Source organism: Amblyomma mixtum, chromosome 9 (assembly GCF_055824585.1).
Source record: "Amblyomma mixtum isolate Tamu chromosome 9, ASM5582458v1, whole genome shotgun sequence".
Classification (NCBI taxonomy): domain Eukaryota; kingdom Metazoa; phylum Arthropoda; class Arachnida; order Ixodida; family Ixodidae; genus Amblyomma; species Amblyomma mixtum.
In genome coordinates, this window is record NC_143020.1 from 85,465,436 (window position 1) to 85,481,903 (window position 16,468).

Sequence of the window (16,468 nt, forward strand, 5' to 3'; positions counted from 1 at the left end):
AGTTTTAATTTTTAAAGCAATAAGCGTGCGTGGGAAATGTGCAGTGCTGATGTAAAGATCACCAAACTACGATGTAAAGATCGTGCAGTCAGATCTTTCGATGCCGAAGATGCGTCAAAGCGGAGACTCAGTTTCAGCTGCTAGCTTTCACCTTGTTGCTCATTTTACATAAAGCAGCAGGCATGGCCGGGTTTCTGAAATCTCCCCTTCTCACTAATCAGCCATAACTAGAGATATTGTACCCGATTTATGCTGCCTTTGGTTTGGTGCCACAATAAATTGAAAGGGTAGAGCAGTTCGTTTCACAAACGAACACAAAGTAGCGCTCGCACACGACCAGCAAAACCTGACATAGTGTGGAACTTTTTAGCGCTTTTTCTTTGTTTATGCTGTCCATTTCCCTGTACCGTTTTGCCGATATCAACAGAAAGTTGATCCTTATTTCTTCTATCTCTGTCTATACGCTTGGCACTTACTGTGATGTGAAAATACGAAATAGGCCTGGTCTGCGGCCCACCTAAGGCTGTATATTTAAACCTCTTATAAGCCTTTTCTGCAGAGTTGCTTGCTTTAAGCCTAGCCACACGACTCTGATAGCAGCCTCTATATTAGGCCGGGTGTTGTTTCCTGTAAGGCTATGTGGTAGGAGTGCGGTAATTTATTTTGCCTGAGTGACAAATTCGCAGTGTGATATCAAGCGGTTAACCGTAATGTTGCATAACTAACATCCGGTGCAAGACTTCTTTGTGACGCAGGCTACCACAACAGAAAATTTCAGTACCACAAGAGGAAAAGGAAGACCGTACATTTGGGTATTCAGATAAATGCAGTCATTCGACTCGTTCCAAAAAACAAAATCAACGGAGCCGCGCATTAGTACCCATTACAAACTCTTACTGCCATTTTCTCTTCATTCTGAGTTTCTGAGTCTTCAGTTCCTCAAATCAAGACAGGAAAAGAGAATTGATTACTTACTGCTGAACGTACCGCATATTTTTACCAACCTATTTGTGGTCATGAGCTTAAAATAAGTAGACCTTTTCTAAAATAAATTCCGTGATGAACCTAAGACTCCATAGATATCTAATTCGTCCTTTCAGGGTTTTCCCCACCGTGCCTCGTCAAAACCGCTCTACCTTTGTGTGTGGTGTGAGGCATGCGATTGTCCATAAATTTGTGTATATTCCTGGAAGCACGCACAACCAGCAGAAAGTTCTGTGCCCATATTATGTATTGATTCATTTCGTCTCCATTTGATTTGTTCGCGGGTTCACTTGGAGCGTAATTAGCGGCATCTGCGGAAACAACCGAACAATAACAGGCAGTGCCAGCCTGGTGAAGGCGGAACGGCAAGCCGCCCTACTTGCAGCGCATTCATTTTACCCCATTAAAGGGATCCATGCAGGGCTAATTTGTCGCGCAACCATGAAAGCCCATTCTTTCAGACACAATTAGTGCAGATAAAGCTCCTTAGTGGTGTGAAACAGGTGTCAAGCCGCCGCGGTGGCTCAGGGGGTATGGTGCTTGTCCCTTGAGTCCAGAGGTGCGGAAGCCTCATTTTAACGGATTCGAAATGCTACATGCCTGCGTACTTCGCGGTGTCAGGGCACGCTAAAGAACCCAAGAGAGTCTAAACTATCTGTAGCCCTCCAGTACAGCGTATCTGATAGCCTGACTCGCTTTCGGTCGTCAAAGCCCATAAACCAAAACCAAGCAACAGAGGCAAGAAAATGCAGTAGTGATGCAAGCAGGTTGCATTACGGTTGTTACCCCAACTGCCAGCATGACGTACACGCCACTTCCTGGCCTACGTAAAAGAGCCGCGACCAGTGCAGCCGGGCCGAATGAAATGAAAATAAAATTGAGGCCTAATAATGTGGCTCCGGATCTGAATGCCTAGCTTTATGTGAAGTTAGGTGCTTATTTCCCTCGTCTTCATGGTTATATGACCGAGGTGTCTTGCATAAATCGTCATGCAAAAATATTATGGACAGCTTGCCCATCTCTGCTAATTTCACAATGCTTTGGTCCGAATATGAATGTGAAGTTTCTCGCATAAAAAATACTGCGGAACCAAAGCTAGCGCCGATGACCGTTACTCATTGTGCCCACTTCTTTCGCTTTGACCTTTACGTATATTCGAACGAGATGGCGATTCGGAAAGCTCACTTTAAAGGATACCTCTTAAAGATCTTGAAGCTTAGGCTTCGTTTCCCATTGCACTGTGTTCAAGTGTCGGCCAAGGCTCAATTAGATTATTGGGAAGAGCAGCAGTGCCACATCCCGCGAACTAATGGTTAGGCTATACCAGAAGTTTTGAAAGATATACATGCAGCGCAGAGCATCTTTTTGCTGGTACTGTAAACAATAGCTATTTTATGTACCTTTTAACCGTGAAATGCTTGAAAGCATATAATTCTGGCTTCACAGATTCATCCTGCTACTGAATCCGTCAGCGCAGCCAGTAACGTGCTTTGGTCGCGCCAGTCGTCTTATATAAACGGCTAATAAAGCTGAGATCACTGTCGCTCGTAAAGGAAAGCTTACGAAAGAGTGGCTGATTTTGCACGCACTCCTAAGACTCCAGCGCGGCTGTTAGTATCTATCAGGCGCACAATAATATGCTACTCGTTTCCTGCAGTGCATTTCATCCTTACGTCTACTCTCAACGAGGAGGTACTGAATCGGTCTTTTAAGTTAGGGGCATCTTTTATTCTTTTATTTACTGGTATCGTTGGCTGCTTTTCAATAAAAGACAGTTAGCGTTCTTCCTGTAATTTTTACGAATTTCGCGAAATCCTTTATATTTCACCCAGATCTCGGTGCTGAGCGAGAAAAACTGTTTTTCTTAACGTTCAGGAGGATGCTTTCGATAACAGGGGTGGTTTCCGCTCCTCAATAAAATGGTAGCGCCTAAGCACAGCGACTCTAAATTAAAACAATTGTTTGTTTCTTGCGTTGCTTTCAGATGATCGGTCTGCAAGAGAAGCTCTACATCAAACACCGAAACTTCAACAAGACGTTGAACCGCTGTCACTCGGCGGAGAAGCAAAGTGGATCTCTCTTCGATTTCACTTACACGATGCGCGCTGATTTCAACAGAACCACGGACGTATTGTGAGTGGCTCCTATGGTCTTTTTTCTTCTTTCTTTGCCCCTATCTGCTTGCAAGCTTCTTCCCAGCGCATGTGACATTACAATAACAGTTTCGCAAACATCTCCTGAACAGATATCGCAACAATTCTTAGTACTAATAGAAAAAATGGAGATGACCGAGGATTCCACACGCATTCTAAAACAGCACTTTACGTTCGAAGCGCTTTATGCAAGACAAATGGGGGAGAATCGAAAGGTTGCTTCAGCGCGCAATACTTTTGCCGCGATTGCCTTAAGGCTCGCGTTCGGCAGAAAATCTGGCATCGTTGTCATGGGCATTTTGATACAAAAATTTCCGCAAAAGCAACCTAGATGGACCACTTAGGTCACGTGATGTTGTGGCGTCATCACAACACGTGGCAGGTAAGTTAATGATTCGTCGCCCGAGGTTACTCGGGGAGAGCAACCAGGGTCGGACTGGCGACACTTGCCATCGCAGGGCCGTGGCGCATCGCTTAGCCGCTGCACCACACCGCCACGAGTGGGATGAGTGCTCTCAGGAATCTATGAATGTCAAGTCGAATTGCTTATATACATGGTCTGTTCTGAACGTAGTAGGACTCATTTTTTTATACAAAATTTATTCAAGATAAAAGTACAAACGATTACAATTTTTCAAGGTAGCACCCTTCCGCACCTGCACGCTGCTGCCAATGAGTTTTACTGTTTTCGTACGCCTCCAGGAACGCCTGGACCGGAATGCTGTTATAGCTCCCTCGTCAAGGCCTGTTGAACCACCTCTACCGATCAGTGATGCTTCCCCTCGAGAGTCAATTTTATTCTCGGGAATAGAAAAAAGTCTGGCGGGGCCAAGTAGAGGCTGTAGGGGGGTTGAGCCAGCGTTGCCGCCTTGTGCTGGGCAAAAAATCGGGGTCCTCATTCACATGATGAAGAAGATCTTACCGGTTGGCCTTTTCCTCCTCTGACAACACTCCTGGCACCAACCTCGAGCACGCTTTCCTCATGGATAAGATTTGTGTCACGATCTCAAAAAACTTTGGTTTGAGGAATGCACCAGTCATCAGCAATCATTCTGATACTCATTCTACGATCGCTGTTAAGTAAATGTTTCACTTGCTACACATTTTCGTTGGTCTTGCTGGTCGAAGGGCGTCTGGAGCTGTCGTCTTCCTCCACTCTTTCCTTGCCTTCTCGGAAAAGCTCGTGCCACTCAAAAAACACCTGATCTACCCATGAAAGCGTCACCGTAGGCCTCCTTAATCATGTTGTGAGTCTCTTTGCCCGTTTTACCAATATTTACTCAAAATTTGATCGCGTATCGCTGTTCCAGTAAACGCTCGACGATTCTGCGGGACGAGACGTTTCGACAGGGGTTCACAGTACAAGCGACCTCCTCTCTTCAACGGCCGAGAGCCGACTGCCGATTTTCCCCAGCATTCCCAATATCCCCCTTCAACGATTCTGCACGCGCAGACCACCTCTCGTCTGCCCGTTCGCCCAGGAAAATATCAGTCCTACTACTTTCAGAACAGACCCTTTATACGCATTAACCGCTTAACCCTATAGTGTCATACCCTTAAGTCAGAGCATAAGTGCCCTGGACAACATTTCACTGCTAAATTTTACTCCATTTAGTTTGCCGTAGAAAAAGCAGTACAGAACAACTTTCAAAACGCTCATTTATAACGACTGCGCTATCGTAATAACATCGCTACATTGTGCAAAGGCACCAAAACTCTTCATTTCAGAAATTATGCTGAAAGCAATACGAGCCGGAACAACCTTACTTGCAACAAACTTCTCATGGGTTCGTAGCCAGTTGCAACTAGCGGCCACGAGAAAGCTGATGCATGTTGCACAGAAGCCTGTTGTGCTAAAATATAGCAAATAAATATACCATATGGATTGCATTAAATGTGTACGTAGACACCCTACAGCGAAATTGAAGGCTTCGTGGGCCAATGAAGTAAACTGCACCTTGTGAGGCCAATCATCTAGGAATACAAATGAAGTCAAGACCACTTCATTGAAGTAATACTGTCTTCTGAGTATCGGTCCGCACATCTGACAAACTTGATTCTCACGAAAGAAGATAAACTAAAATTCAGCGGGGCACTTTGTTGATCTAAAGTGCGGTGAGGCGAAAGCTTAAGCGCGGTGTTGCTGCTTGTGTCACTGATGCGTCGTTAAGATGTTAGGCTTCGCCTCTAAGAGTGAAATGCGACAGCGTCTTGCAACCCTGCCCGGGAGTCCATAGAACGCCATCGCCCGTTTTTTTTTCTTTATTGCCTGTCTTTGGCTCATGACATTGCACAACAAAAATACACATAACGCTATATACATACAACACTGTCGTGGTCCGCCAGCACGAGACTGGCTTCGTCAGCTTAAAATTCCCGCAACATACACAACGGCTCTAGTCTTGAGAGCCACTCGGGAGGCTCCGCAGCTGCTTTTTGGATTGCAAGAAACCAGTCCATGCTTTCCCGAAAATAAATTCGGGCCGGTCGTGCGTCTTTGTCACAATGGTAGCCTGCCATTCTGGAGCGCCATATACAGTGGAGGCCCAAGAGCGATCAAAAGGTGCCCCATCCTCATTATCAGTGCTTAAATAGCGAATTCCGTGCGCGTCAAGTGGTAGCTCTTTCTTTATGGTCCTTTGTAACACGCCCCAAAAATAAACCCCTTCCCAGCAATGCAAAAAAACATGGTCTATTGTTTCAGGCTGTTTACAAATTAAGCAGTTCGATCCCCACGGTAAAAAGAAATCCTTTCCCTCTAGAAACTTTTTAGCTGGTAACGTCCCGGTGGGTAACTTAAAGAAGAAAGTCTTTACTCCTGGTGGCACCTGCATTTTCTTCACCCTTTTTAAAACATCCCCTCCCGGGCCTCCACTGTACAAGACCCTGTACATGGGCTCTGGGAAAACAATATCACAAAGATCATTGTACAACTTTTTCCTTTTGCTTTTCCACAAATAATCGGTGGAAAAACGTGCCGAAAGAAACCGAACGCTTGCTACAATCTCTTTGTAGTAACCAAACGTTCCACCAGAGAGCTCTTCTGTGGATACCACAAACTCCGGCAGCAATCGCCGCAGCTTCACTTGGCACACGGTGCGCAAGAACGGGTCTGTGACGTCGCGAAAAAACAAAAAACGGTTCACCAGCTGCCTTAAAGAGAGGTGCCCTAGCCCTAGCCCCCCGTCTTTTACCCTCCGGAACAGGTTCGTTCTGCTACAACGTTCCCATTCGGACGCCCATATGAAAACTGCAAAAATCCTGTGTAGCTTCTGAACGTTCACACGCGAGGAATGCAAAACCTGCATCACATACCAGAGTTTGCTAATAAAAAAAAGATTGCAGACTGTAGCTCTGGCGAAAATTGAAAGGCTGGTGCCTTTCCATTTCCCAGCTCGGTCACGTGCGTCTTTAGTTTGCTGTTTCCAATAGTCCTCGCTATCGCGACAAGCATCGAGCGGAACGCCCAAATACTTGCCCGGGGTCGTCGCCCACGGTACGTTGGCGAAATGGTCCGGGTGGGATGGCCACCATCTCTGCCAGAGCCCAAGGCACTTGGACCAGTTAACCCCACTACCTGTGACTTCGCTGAACGCGCGTACACACCCGACAGCTTCACTTATGCTCCCCTGATCAACCGTAAATACTGCAACGTCATCTGCATAGGCCAGCAGCTTAACTTCAGCTGCTTGTAACCTAAAGCCATTAATACTATTGTTTTCTATGATTTTTATGCACAGCGTTTTGATGTAAATACCCGTTCGGTTGTACGCCTTGCTCGTCGGTGAATTTGTTTTTGAGGAAAGTAAATGTATGTCTCGCATATCTGGGTGGACACCTACACCTCGCCGTAACGGCAGGGAGGAAGATGGGAGTGAACGAAGACACCGTATTCACTAGACGCGCCTTTGTTCATTCCAAACCATCGAGACGGCATGGCGGATTGGTTAGCAATTGCCGAACTTGAACAATTTCCTCCTCAGTTTTATTTACTCATCTGGCGTGATTAGAAATGTTAATTAGGGTAATTGGGTGATTAATCAAAACTAAACTCATTCGCACTTGGAGCATCACTATACGATACATTTAAGTGGTTGCATAGTTACTAGCCAAAGTACAATTAGCCCCGTTTGAAATTTCCGCACCTTGACGTCACGACCGTTTCGACCAATTGAAAAGCGTGACATTTCTGTCTACAGCTTCTGCTTACAACGATGAGGCATTAAAGGCTTTCGTCTTAATACGTAAATGGTGCGGAGATGAGCTCACAATAAACCGCAACATAGTCACACTTAAAAAAAATCTCGCAAAGAAAAAAATCTTAGTTTTGCAGCATATTGCTCCCTTTTTAATCTTGCTCCCTGGAGACAGCATCTTCAAGATTGCATCTTTGTTTTTTAAAAGCATGTATGCTCCTAAACAAGCTACAATATCAACATTTTTGTCCTTATTCACAAAATAAATGAATTAGACCTTTCGTATCGCGGATCGTATCATTAGGCACTTAAGGCCGCAAAAAATGAGCCACTGCAGATTTGCTTTGCGCAGAGAAAGTTTGTCACAGCCCGACACGCGCCCGACATGGAATCCAAAGAAATTGTCACCAATTTCAGCTCACGGTCCTGCAAAATTGAGGAAAGATCTAGTTTAGAGAGGGTGAATCCCGACCACAAGGTAATAAAGTGACAGGTTTTGTAGTATATTAGTAGTAGCGAATGTCAAGACGTGTCAGCCCCTTCTAATATATTTAACTTCTCCAGCAATACACCAATGGAAACGGTTACACGCTACAGAAATCGAACATGGCAGACAAACAACCGTTGAAAGCTTAGCATGACAATGTTCCATTTAATTCCTGTGCATTAAAAAAAACTACGCCTCTTTGAGCACTAAGAATTTCGTCTGCATCAAATGACCTCATTTTGCAACTTGTCACATCAATGGTGTGTGTATAGCAGGCGACAAAAAAGTTGGAGTAGCTGACACCGGCTAATAGGTCCTCAGGCGTTCCCCGCCTAAGAACCTGCCCAAAATTGACCACAAGTCGTTATATTCAGAACAGATGATTTCGAGGTAATTTTTTTTCTCTTTTATTTCAGCTTTGGGTACAATACGTCTTTGAGGATTTTAGCAACTCCACCGCACATGGCCCCAAATGCAGCGGTGTACAAGATCTTCCCGGGTAAGTTGACCTCTCTAACGTAATTGTGTTTGAGCACATTTAAGGTAAAACGGCACGAAAATATATGTCAAATGAGAGCAGAACATGATGGCATTGTTTAGACCTACGTTACAAATTCAATGCTAGTGCAGGTAAATTGCAGAGTTTTTTTTATGGAAGCCTTGTCGCCGATAATACCTTGTCTGAAGGCCTGAAGGTGCTCACTATGCAGTCTAGCCATAGTGACTGGCAGCAAAGTCATATGTTTACCACGACAAGCAGCGCGTAGTTCGAGAATGCAGGGTGTCTTTACATTATCTCTAAACCCAAGCCATGGAATGTATGTTCTCCTCTGTAGTCCCATTTTCCATGTACTTCTCAATATTGCTACGTGAGGAGATTTTTACTGTATAGTTTATTTTGTGTTACTGACCACAGAAAGTACAGCACCGCTAACAGGTGTGGAGAATGTTTAGTAATAAAGAACATAAAAAGCTGTCCTTGACAAATGGGACTTGCGCACATGTTACAGCATGAGCTTTCAGAGAACCGAAGCCTGACCAGCAGGTTACTTCTGTAATCATACCGCTGTTTTGCCGTGTTCGAACACCGAGGCTGAATGATTTCCAGGTGTTCTGTGTTCTATAGCCACTACCCTGTAACTGAGAGGGACATTTCGGTAGTGTATAAAACAGAAAGAGTTAGATTTACCCGTGCAATACGTAGAGCGCCTTTCAAGCATGGGTCACACATCCTGATATTTGCTTTTGTTGCTTTCTAATTCTTAGTCTATGCCCGGTGATTTGTGCGCGTACTGCCCAATATGTCGAATCCAGAGTGCATGATTCACGACCGCCACACCCTGTTGTATGGGTCTCACTGATGGCTGGCACTGGTCGCAGTGAACATGCAGCTTTTATATTTTTACAATGTGTGCGGAGATTTTACGAGCAAAGCCTACAGACCACTCTGGAGCCTAGCAGCATGTACGAAAATGGTGTCTATCCAGTTTTGTGCTAAATGCTACAGCCTTTTTGTTCGTGACTAGTGCTCTTCTCTAGCTGCTTGAGGAATGTACTTTCACTAGAACTACTTTTACTACCTCCAGTTATTTGTAAGGTAGTGATCTTCGTGCACAAGTATTTGATTAGTACATTGTTAATTAAATCACCAACCTTCTCAGTAAAATTATAGTGGACAAACTGCCGAAACAATGTTCGGTGAAAGTGAGGAAATTGCTCACTTTTCACTTTGCCAAAATGACACTATCGTTTCTCTGAATACCGCAGAATTCCCAGCCACGCTTCGCAAACTCATGTACATCAACCCACGGAAGACTTGCCTGATCCTCGTAGAAGACCTTGGCAACGGAAAAAAAGGTAGGCGTTCTTGAAGGTTAGTGTTAAAATAGAAAAGCATGTAGGAATGGCAAATATTTTTGCCCCCTAATGCCCCCATTTTATTACTCTTAACTGTTAATAGTTATTTCTTGACATGCTAACCTTGAAAATACTCGAACTAGGCTTTGCCAATAGCGAAGGTTACGACAGGGACCACAAATAAATCTGCTGTACATCTGTAAAGCGCGTAGCTCAGCGACAAGGACAATTTTTATTCTGTCAGTACTATTTTCTACCGGATTAGAAAAAATGGATGTATAGGCAACCTTGTAACCTTTTTTCGGGAAGATGTGAGCAGAAAACAACGCAGGGACACAATACAGCAAAAGAAAAGTTATGAAGCCCTGATTTTTATCTTATTCCTGGGAATTCAGCCTGCCTTATTTCGTAGTTTCCATTTCACCAATAGTACAAATTTCCATGTAACTGCAGACTGCTCGCGGGAATACATTGTACGCACAACAGCACACTAGTTCATAGAAAGTGAACAACATTGGTGGCCTACTACTGACCAGCTTTGGAGACCTCGATGTCGTATACAACAGTAACACGAACAGTTTTGAGGCCTGAAAATTTTTCGTTTTTTTTTAAGGTTGTTCAGAGCTAAAAGCATCAAAGTTTGCTCTCGGTACCCTCGATTTTTTCCTAAAACTTTCGAGCTTGGCGCACTGCCAGAACTAATCTCGGTCAATATTTGAGGTAAAAAAATGTTTGTTTATGAACACCCCTTTCAACTTTCCAGACTAATGAAATTTCAGGTATAGGCAAAAAAATCATTCTTTCTTCTATGTTCTAAGTTTATCTCGACCACCGTAACGTCAATGCACTTCAGCATTATCTAAGATCAAGTGGCCAGGAGAGCAGTGCTTCATATATTTTAGTTATGTTAGACGAAACAGTATCTTTTGCCTAATACTTTCAGAAAAATTGCGTGACACTTGCGAGCAGTATAGCCGAAAAGAACCTTTTACAAAGTGCATTTAGCGATGAAACACACGAGCCAGTTAAAGATTTGGCCGGGTGCACTTCGTGTAAAACAACATTTGTTCTTTATTACAACGGGCTAAGTTTCTGCAAACAAATTCCCAACTTTGAACAAAATGAGATTGCTTGATATTCATCCTTGAATTCCATACTGAGGTTTTCCAAGAAAATATACAAAACGCGGCCCATTACATGTCTTATATTCCATGTTTGGCTATAAAGTTTTCTCGACACTGCTATAGATACTCCTGAGCAGAATGTCTATTGCAATGCCTGCAGGAACAAGGTAGTGCTTCTTGGCCGCGGTCAGTATGTTGGTGAGGGGCATTACTCGGGATTTCCAAACTGATCACTATCTCTAGGCATTTTTTGCGACTGCTTCACCGCTTTCAAAATGATGCAGTAATTTATGGTTCTTTTCATTATCCACGCAGGTTGTCAGTTGGTTCAAACGGAGGAAACTGTGGATACACAAGTGCCCAGAGAATGTTCAAGCGTGTACGATGCAAACTGCAAGGGCGAGCAAGTTGTGCTGTACGAGCCCTACTGCAAGAACCTTCCCACCATTTTGCCCCCTCAGTAGGCACAGTTAGAAAGCGGGCGTTCTGCTACGTCTATTTGACAGTGCTTTCAAGGAATAAAGGTGTCTCACAGCGTTTTACAATGCCTTTCTTTCTCGGTGGACGAGAAGAAAACCCTACTGCGCTTGTCACACGCAACAGACATGGTACTCTCCCCAACAGTAGTTGAGCAGTGTTTTCCACTTTGTATTCCCATGAAACATCGGTCTTGCCTTTCGCCTTTTTTACTCACTACTTTAAGTACGCAATTTCTCGATTTTCTGTCCCTTCTCCCTATCTTAAATCGACGAAAAACATGCATGGTACTACTATAACTGAAGAACAGCATTGGTAGGGTTTTAACGTAGTTAAACTCGGTAGACATGTCAAAGTATGTGTTTAGCTTGTTTGGCTCATGGTTTTTCTTTGCTTGGTCGTCGGCACGTCTGGCGCCCATTTACTCAGCTGAAGCTCCTGTAGAAGTTCAGCTACTCTGATCTTTTCCCGCCGCAGATCGAAGTTGAAGACAATTTGCAGTGCACAGCGTGAGAGTGTGTTGCAGTTTAACACGAGGCGTGATTTGCTGCGGCGATAGCACAGGTTGGGAAACAAAATAGCGTACACTGTAGGAATTTAGGAGAATCTTTCTGTAGCGTCCTCTGCATCACATCCCATAACAAAATTGCGTGTTTGCAGTCTATCAGACAATGTTCGATTGTTTCAGGCACACTGCACAAGCGACAGCTTACACAAGACACAAAAATGTTGTTCCTATCGAGCCACATGTTTACAGGTAGACTTTGTGTGTAATTTACAGAAAAAAGTTTTGGTTCAAGGAGAATTCGGCATTTTACCCACTCGCTTTAAAACATGACCCATGAGCCCAAAGTAGACAGAACGATACAGTGGGGGCGGGTAGAGCGTCGAAATCAAATCCTTGTACAGATTTTTGCGCGAAACAAATTATAAGTACTCATTTGAAAACCCAACTGTCAAAAAACGCACGAATGCATAAGCTTCCTTTCCTGCATGAAGCCTAGCAAACGGAGGTGTTCTGTAAAATTGGAAGAAACTACTAAGTTCGGAAGTAGTCCTGAAGTTAACCTGCAAGAATGCTCTAATAATGGGATCTTCGAAAAACGTAGCGCGAAACACAAGACACAGGTAAGGTGAAGACAGGACACGAGCGCTTACCTGTGTCTTGTGTTTCGCGCTACGTTTTTCGATGATGCAATTGCTCCGACTAGCCCAGTTTAGCTTACTTGTGCTAATAATCGGATGGGAACAATCACGAAAAAAGAAGAAATGTGCAAACAACTGTCTAACATACAGGTGCTCTTGGCCCAAGCCTACTGCACAAACAGGCCTGAAAAAGTCATCGCGCCGCATATGTTTACTCTTATGTTCATTCCACGTAGCGCCACCTAGGTGCTCTATAAATAGTTGTTTTTGTGTGTAGGCTGCCGACAAGCTGTAGGCTGTCGTTCCAGCAGTGAAGTCCGACCGATAACTTTACAAGATTTATCTAAACTTCCAGATTTTTTTATTTCTTCAGTTTCCTTCTCCGAAAAAACGCAGGCTATTGCTGCCTTAATCACTGTCATCAGTACTGGCGGAAATAGTATCTTCTACCAAAACCTGAAGCGCTATGACTTATTGCTAGTAGATGACCCCACAGTTACCCTAACCCACTTGCAACATTAAATTGATCGTGTCATGAAGTAAACATTACAACATGACACTGGCCTGTGCGAACGCATGCTCAGCATGTACGCTCAACTAAAAGTGCTTGACGTTGTTGTTTTGTTCTTTAATAACGTGAAACTTCCCAGTTGTTTTTATTCTCTCAGTCCCCTAGCTTTACTTGCATGCACACGAATAATATTTCATGTGTCACTGCTACATTTCCCTCTGCCATGCCCTCTGTCGATCTTCAAATAGATCGGCATTCAACGCTACAGTCACCACTAAAAAAACAAGAAACCACGCAGAAGAAAACGCAGTCAAATACCAAATCACAGGTAAGCTGAATTAGCTTTATTTATACATACTACTTACAGAGAAAGCACCGTCCGGTACATACGGAGGTCATGAGTCAGGCTTTGACTGGCGACATGTGTTTGTCTGTTCTTCGGCTGTTTTAAATCATCTCATATCTGAGCTATTATTTTCTCTCCTTTTTTTTATCCTGTGAAAAAAAGTTTCACAAGAAAATAAGCTCCCTAATGCCTGCAGCTGCCTCAAAGACTATTAGCTCTTTTAAAACCGTGTCTTAATTATCCTATCAACTTCCGTGTTCCTTTACCTGTGTGTGTGTCCTTATATATGTCGAGTTTTTTCATCGCTCAAAAAAACAAAAGCAAAATTTTATGTACAGAAAGACTTGGTTGTTCGCGCTTAAATTTTTCACATACGTAGATTTATTGGTAGCTTGTTTTCTACGACATTTGGGTGTCATACTTTTAAATATAAATGTGATTTATGCGTAACTTATCATCGCATGCGCCGATGCCGGACCAGAAAACTAGGATTTGCGACAACTGTATAGGAGGCGCTACCTCTCCTCCCCGAATCCCCTAAGCTTGTATCGAAAGAGATCTTGGGTCTTTGTTTTTGGAAGTGTAAAAAGCATTATGTTGTCTTTTATGTGTCCACTCTTTTGAATGTTATGACTAGATTTTCTTATTCAATTGATATCTTCTGTAATGTCCAACGTTAATCAGTTCTTTGTTTTTTAAGCTCAAATTATTATTATGTTATTATTATTATTGGTATCCAACAGCTGTCATGATCATCCAGCTGGCGAACAGCTTTGATCACTACTTAGCGTTATCCTAGTCACACGGGCACTCTAACTGGGGGTATACTTAGCCGCGGTGACGGAACTTAACTGCGGTTATCGCCAATAACGGTTCGCTGTTGTCGGACTGTCCGTCACCATTCTTGGTAACGGCAACCAAAGAGCCCTTGGACGCCATGAACGAAGTGACGTGCACGCTCGCAGCGACATGCAGAGCAGAAGTATGCTTGTCGGTGAGTCTGAGAACAAATGCAAAGAAACACTTGTTGCAAAAATTTTCGTTCTTCTTTATCCCATGTCGAGGATTTTACGAAATCGCTGTGATTCAGATTCCGGCAAACTTCGGCGAGTTTTGTTGGACTGAACCCTAGTAGCTCTCCCTTTGAGCGGTGCAGGTCTTGTGTGGCGCTACGTGAGTTACGTGCACTATAGGATTATAATAAATGTTCTTGGCTGTGCTTTTGGCCGCGAAACCCATGCTGAAGAGTGTGTTTTGTTTAATTTTGAGGATGAGTGTATAAGACCAAGTATTTGTTGTCAGACTACTTTGTATCCCGTGTTTGCTGCCAGAAATTGTTTTGAATATTTTCCGCTATAATGAATAGAACCCCTCCTCAAGTTTTTCAGATTTTTTTACAAAACGTTTGTTTAATATGTGATGAATTCAAGCAATGTTTTCGAGAAGCAAATTGCATAAAAAAATATTGCTTGCTGCTTAATGAATTAAAAAAAAATATCGCTAAAACTTGAAAGAACTCAATGAATAGCTCCTTATTAGTCGTCGTTTCTAAGACCTGGTTTCAAAGTGGGGTTTGTTAACCTGGCTTACTGCTGTCAGGCTGGCAGATTTTAGAGGCTCTAGGTAAACGTTATGAACACTGCCACTCGAAAGCAGCGCACTTTAATTGCGGCCGATTTATGTTCAGTGTCAGAGCGGCTCCAGATTTTTATACACCCGTCAAAGAAAACTACGGCGAGTCCGACTCGAATTCCTAGCGAATTATACGCGAGACATTTTAAATATCCACAGCATGTTCGAGTAGTTTTGAAAATTTTCAGACGTGCACAATTTAATTCCTTCAATGAATATGGTTTGGTTTGGTTTGGTTTATGGGGTTTAACGTCCCAAAGCGACTAAGGCTATGAGAGACGCCGTAGTGGAGGGCTCCGGAAATTTCGACCACCTGGGGTTCTTTAACGTGCACTGACATCGCACAGTACACGGGCCTCTAGAATTTCTCCTCCAAAGAAATTCCAGCCGCCGCGACCGGGATCGAACCCGCGTCTTTTGGGTCAGCAGCCGAGCACCATAGCCACTGAGCCACCGCGGCGGCTTAACGTGCACTGACATTGCACAGTACTCTGGCCTCTAGAATTTCTCCTCCAAAGAAATTCCAGCCGCCGCGGCCGGGATCGAACCCACGTCTTTCGGGTCAGTAGCCGAGCACCATAGCCACTGAGCCACCGCGGCGGCCCTTCAATGAATATAATCAGCGGCTATTTTATTCGCTGTTCAAAAAAATTTAAACATTTACGCATCCCTACTCTTCCTTCACCCAGCTCGATCGTACGGCCATGGCGACAGCTCTAATCCTGGAGTTGTTAAAACGGCGTCTAATGACGCGGAACCCCATTTACCTTGCGAATATTCGTCCTATACTCGTATTATTCATAAAGCGTTAAAAAAAATACGAATATAATCGCTAGCATTCGAACAACTTCGTGCTCGAATAATTCTATGCGGTGAAAGAATCGAATACGCCTACACTCCATCCACTCTTCGAAGATTTCCAATACTGGCATGTCCCCACTTTGACCTGTCCGACTTCATGGTGCGCACACGGCAGCAGCGCTAACAGTTTATGTAAAGGGAGTCGAATGCCACGGATTCCCCTAGACCTTCCAAGCATTTAAGCCCCGTGCAACCCTACAATGCCAGCCAGCCCATGAGTGCGGCACAGAACCGCATGATCGTGGGATGGGAGGTTGCGGGTTCCAACCTGGGCGTGGTGAAAATATCACCCACCGGATTAGAGCTCAGGCCGATTGGATTGCATGGCGGTCCAGGTTTGCCTCACGGCAAGGACCAGACCCGGCCTTGATACGCGGTTCCTGATTGGCCAGGCTTGTGCAACGTCTGTGCAGTGGCGGTTCGCAGGAGTTCTCTCCGTGCATTTCCACCGAACAGACCTCTAGCTCAGGTCCGACCAAGCGGGAATCAGCGGCTTGGCTCGCCTGTCATGGATGCATCCATGAACTTCATCATGGGCGTGCCTTTGTGAGGAGAAGTGTTTGAGAGGCCTTTGTCCAGATCAACGGCGCCCACCATGCGAAGTGAAGCCTTCAGCGGTTTCCAGCGAACCTCTTGCAGACCGGGAGGGATGAGATGGGGCGCAGCTGTCAACTGTAACAGCTGCTGGTCTGAG

General features: G+C 44.3%; 1 protein-coding gene across 1 annotated transcript in view; it reads left to right on the forward strand.

Moving 5' to 3' along the window:
* Positions 1-16,144, forward strand: part of LOC149329961 (uncharacterized) — a 30,369-nt gene extending 14,225 nt beyond the window's left edge. Inside the window, exons 5-9 of the mRNA XM_089559332.1 lie at positions 2,969-3,117; positions 8,237-8,319; positions 9,588-9,677; positions 11,117-11,261; positions 15,940-16,144. Of these exons, the coding sequence (XP_089415458.1) occupies positions 2,969-3,117; positions 8,237-8,319; positions 9,588-9,677; positions 11,117-11,261; positions 15,940-16,144 (672 nt within the window). The remainder of the gene's footprint in view (positions 1-2,968; positions 3,118-8,236; positions 8,320-9,587; positions 9,678-11,116; positions 11,262-15,939) is intronic.
* Positions 16,145-16,468: the final 324 nt, after the last annotated feature.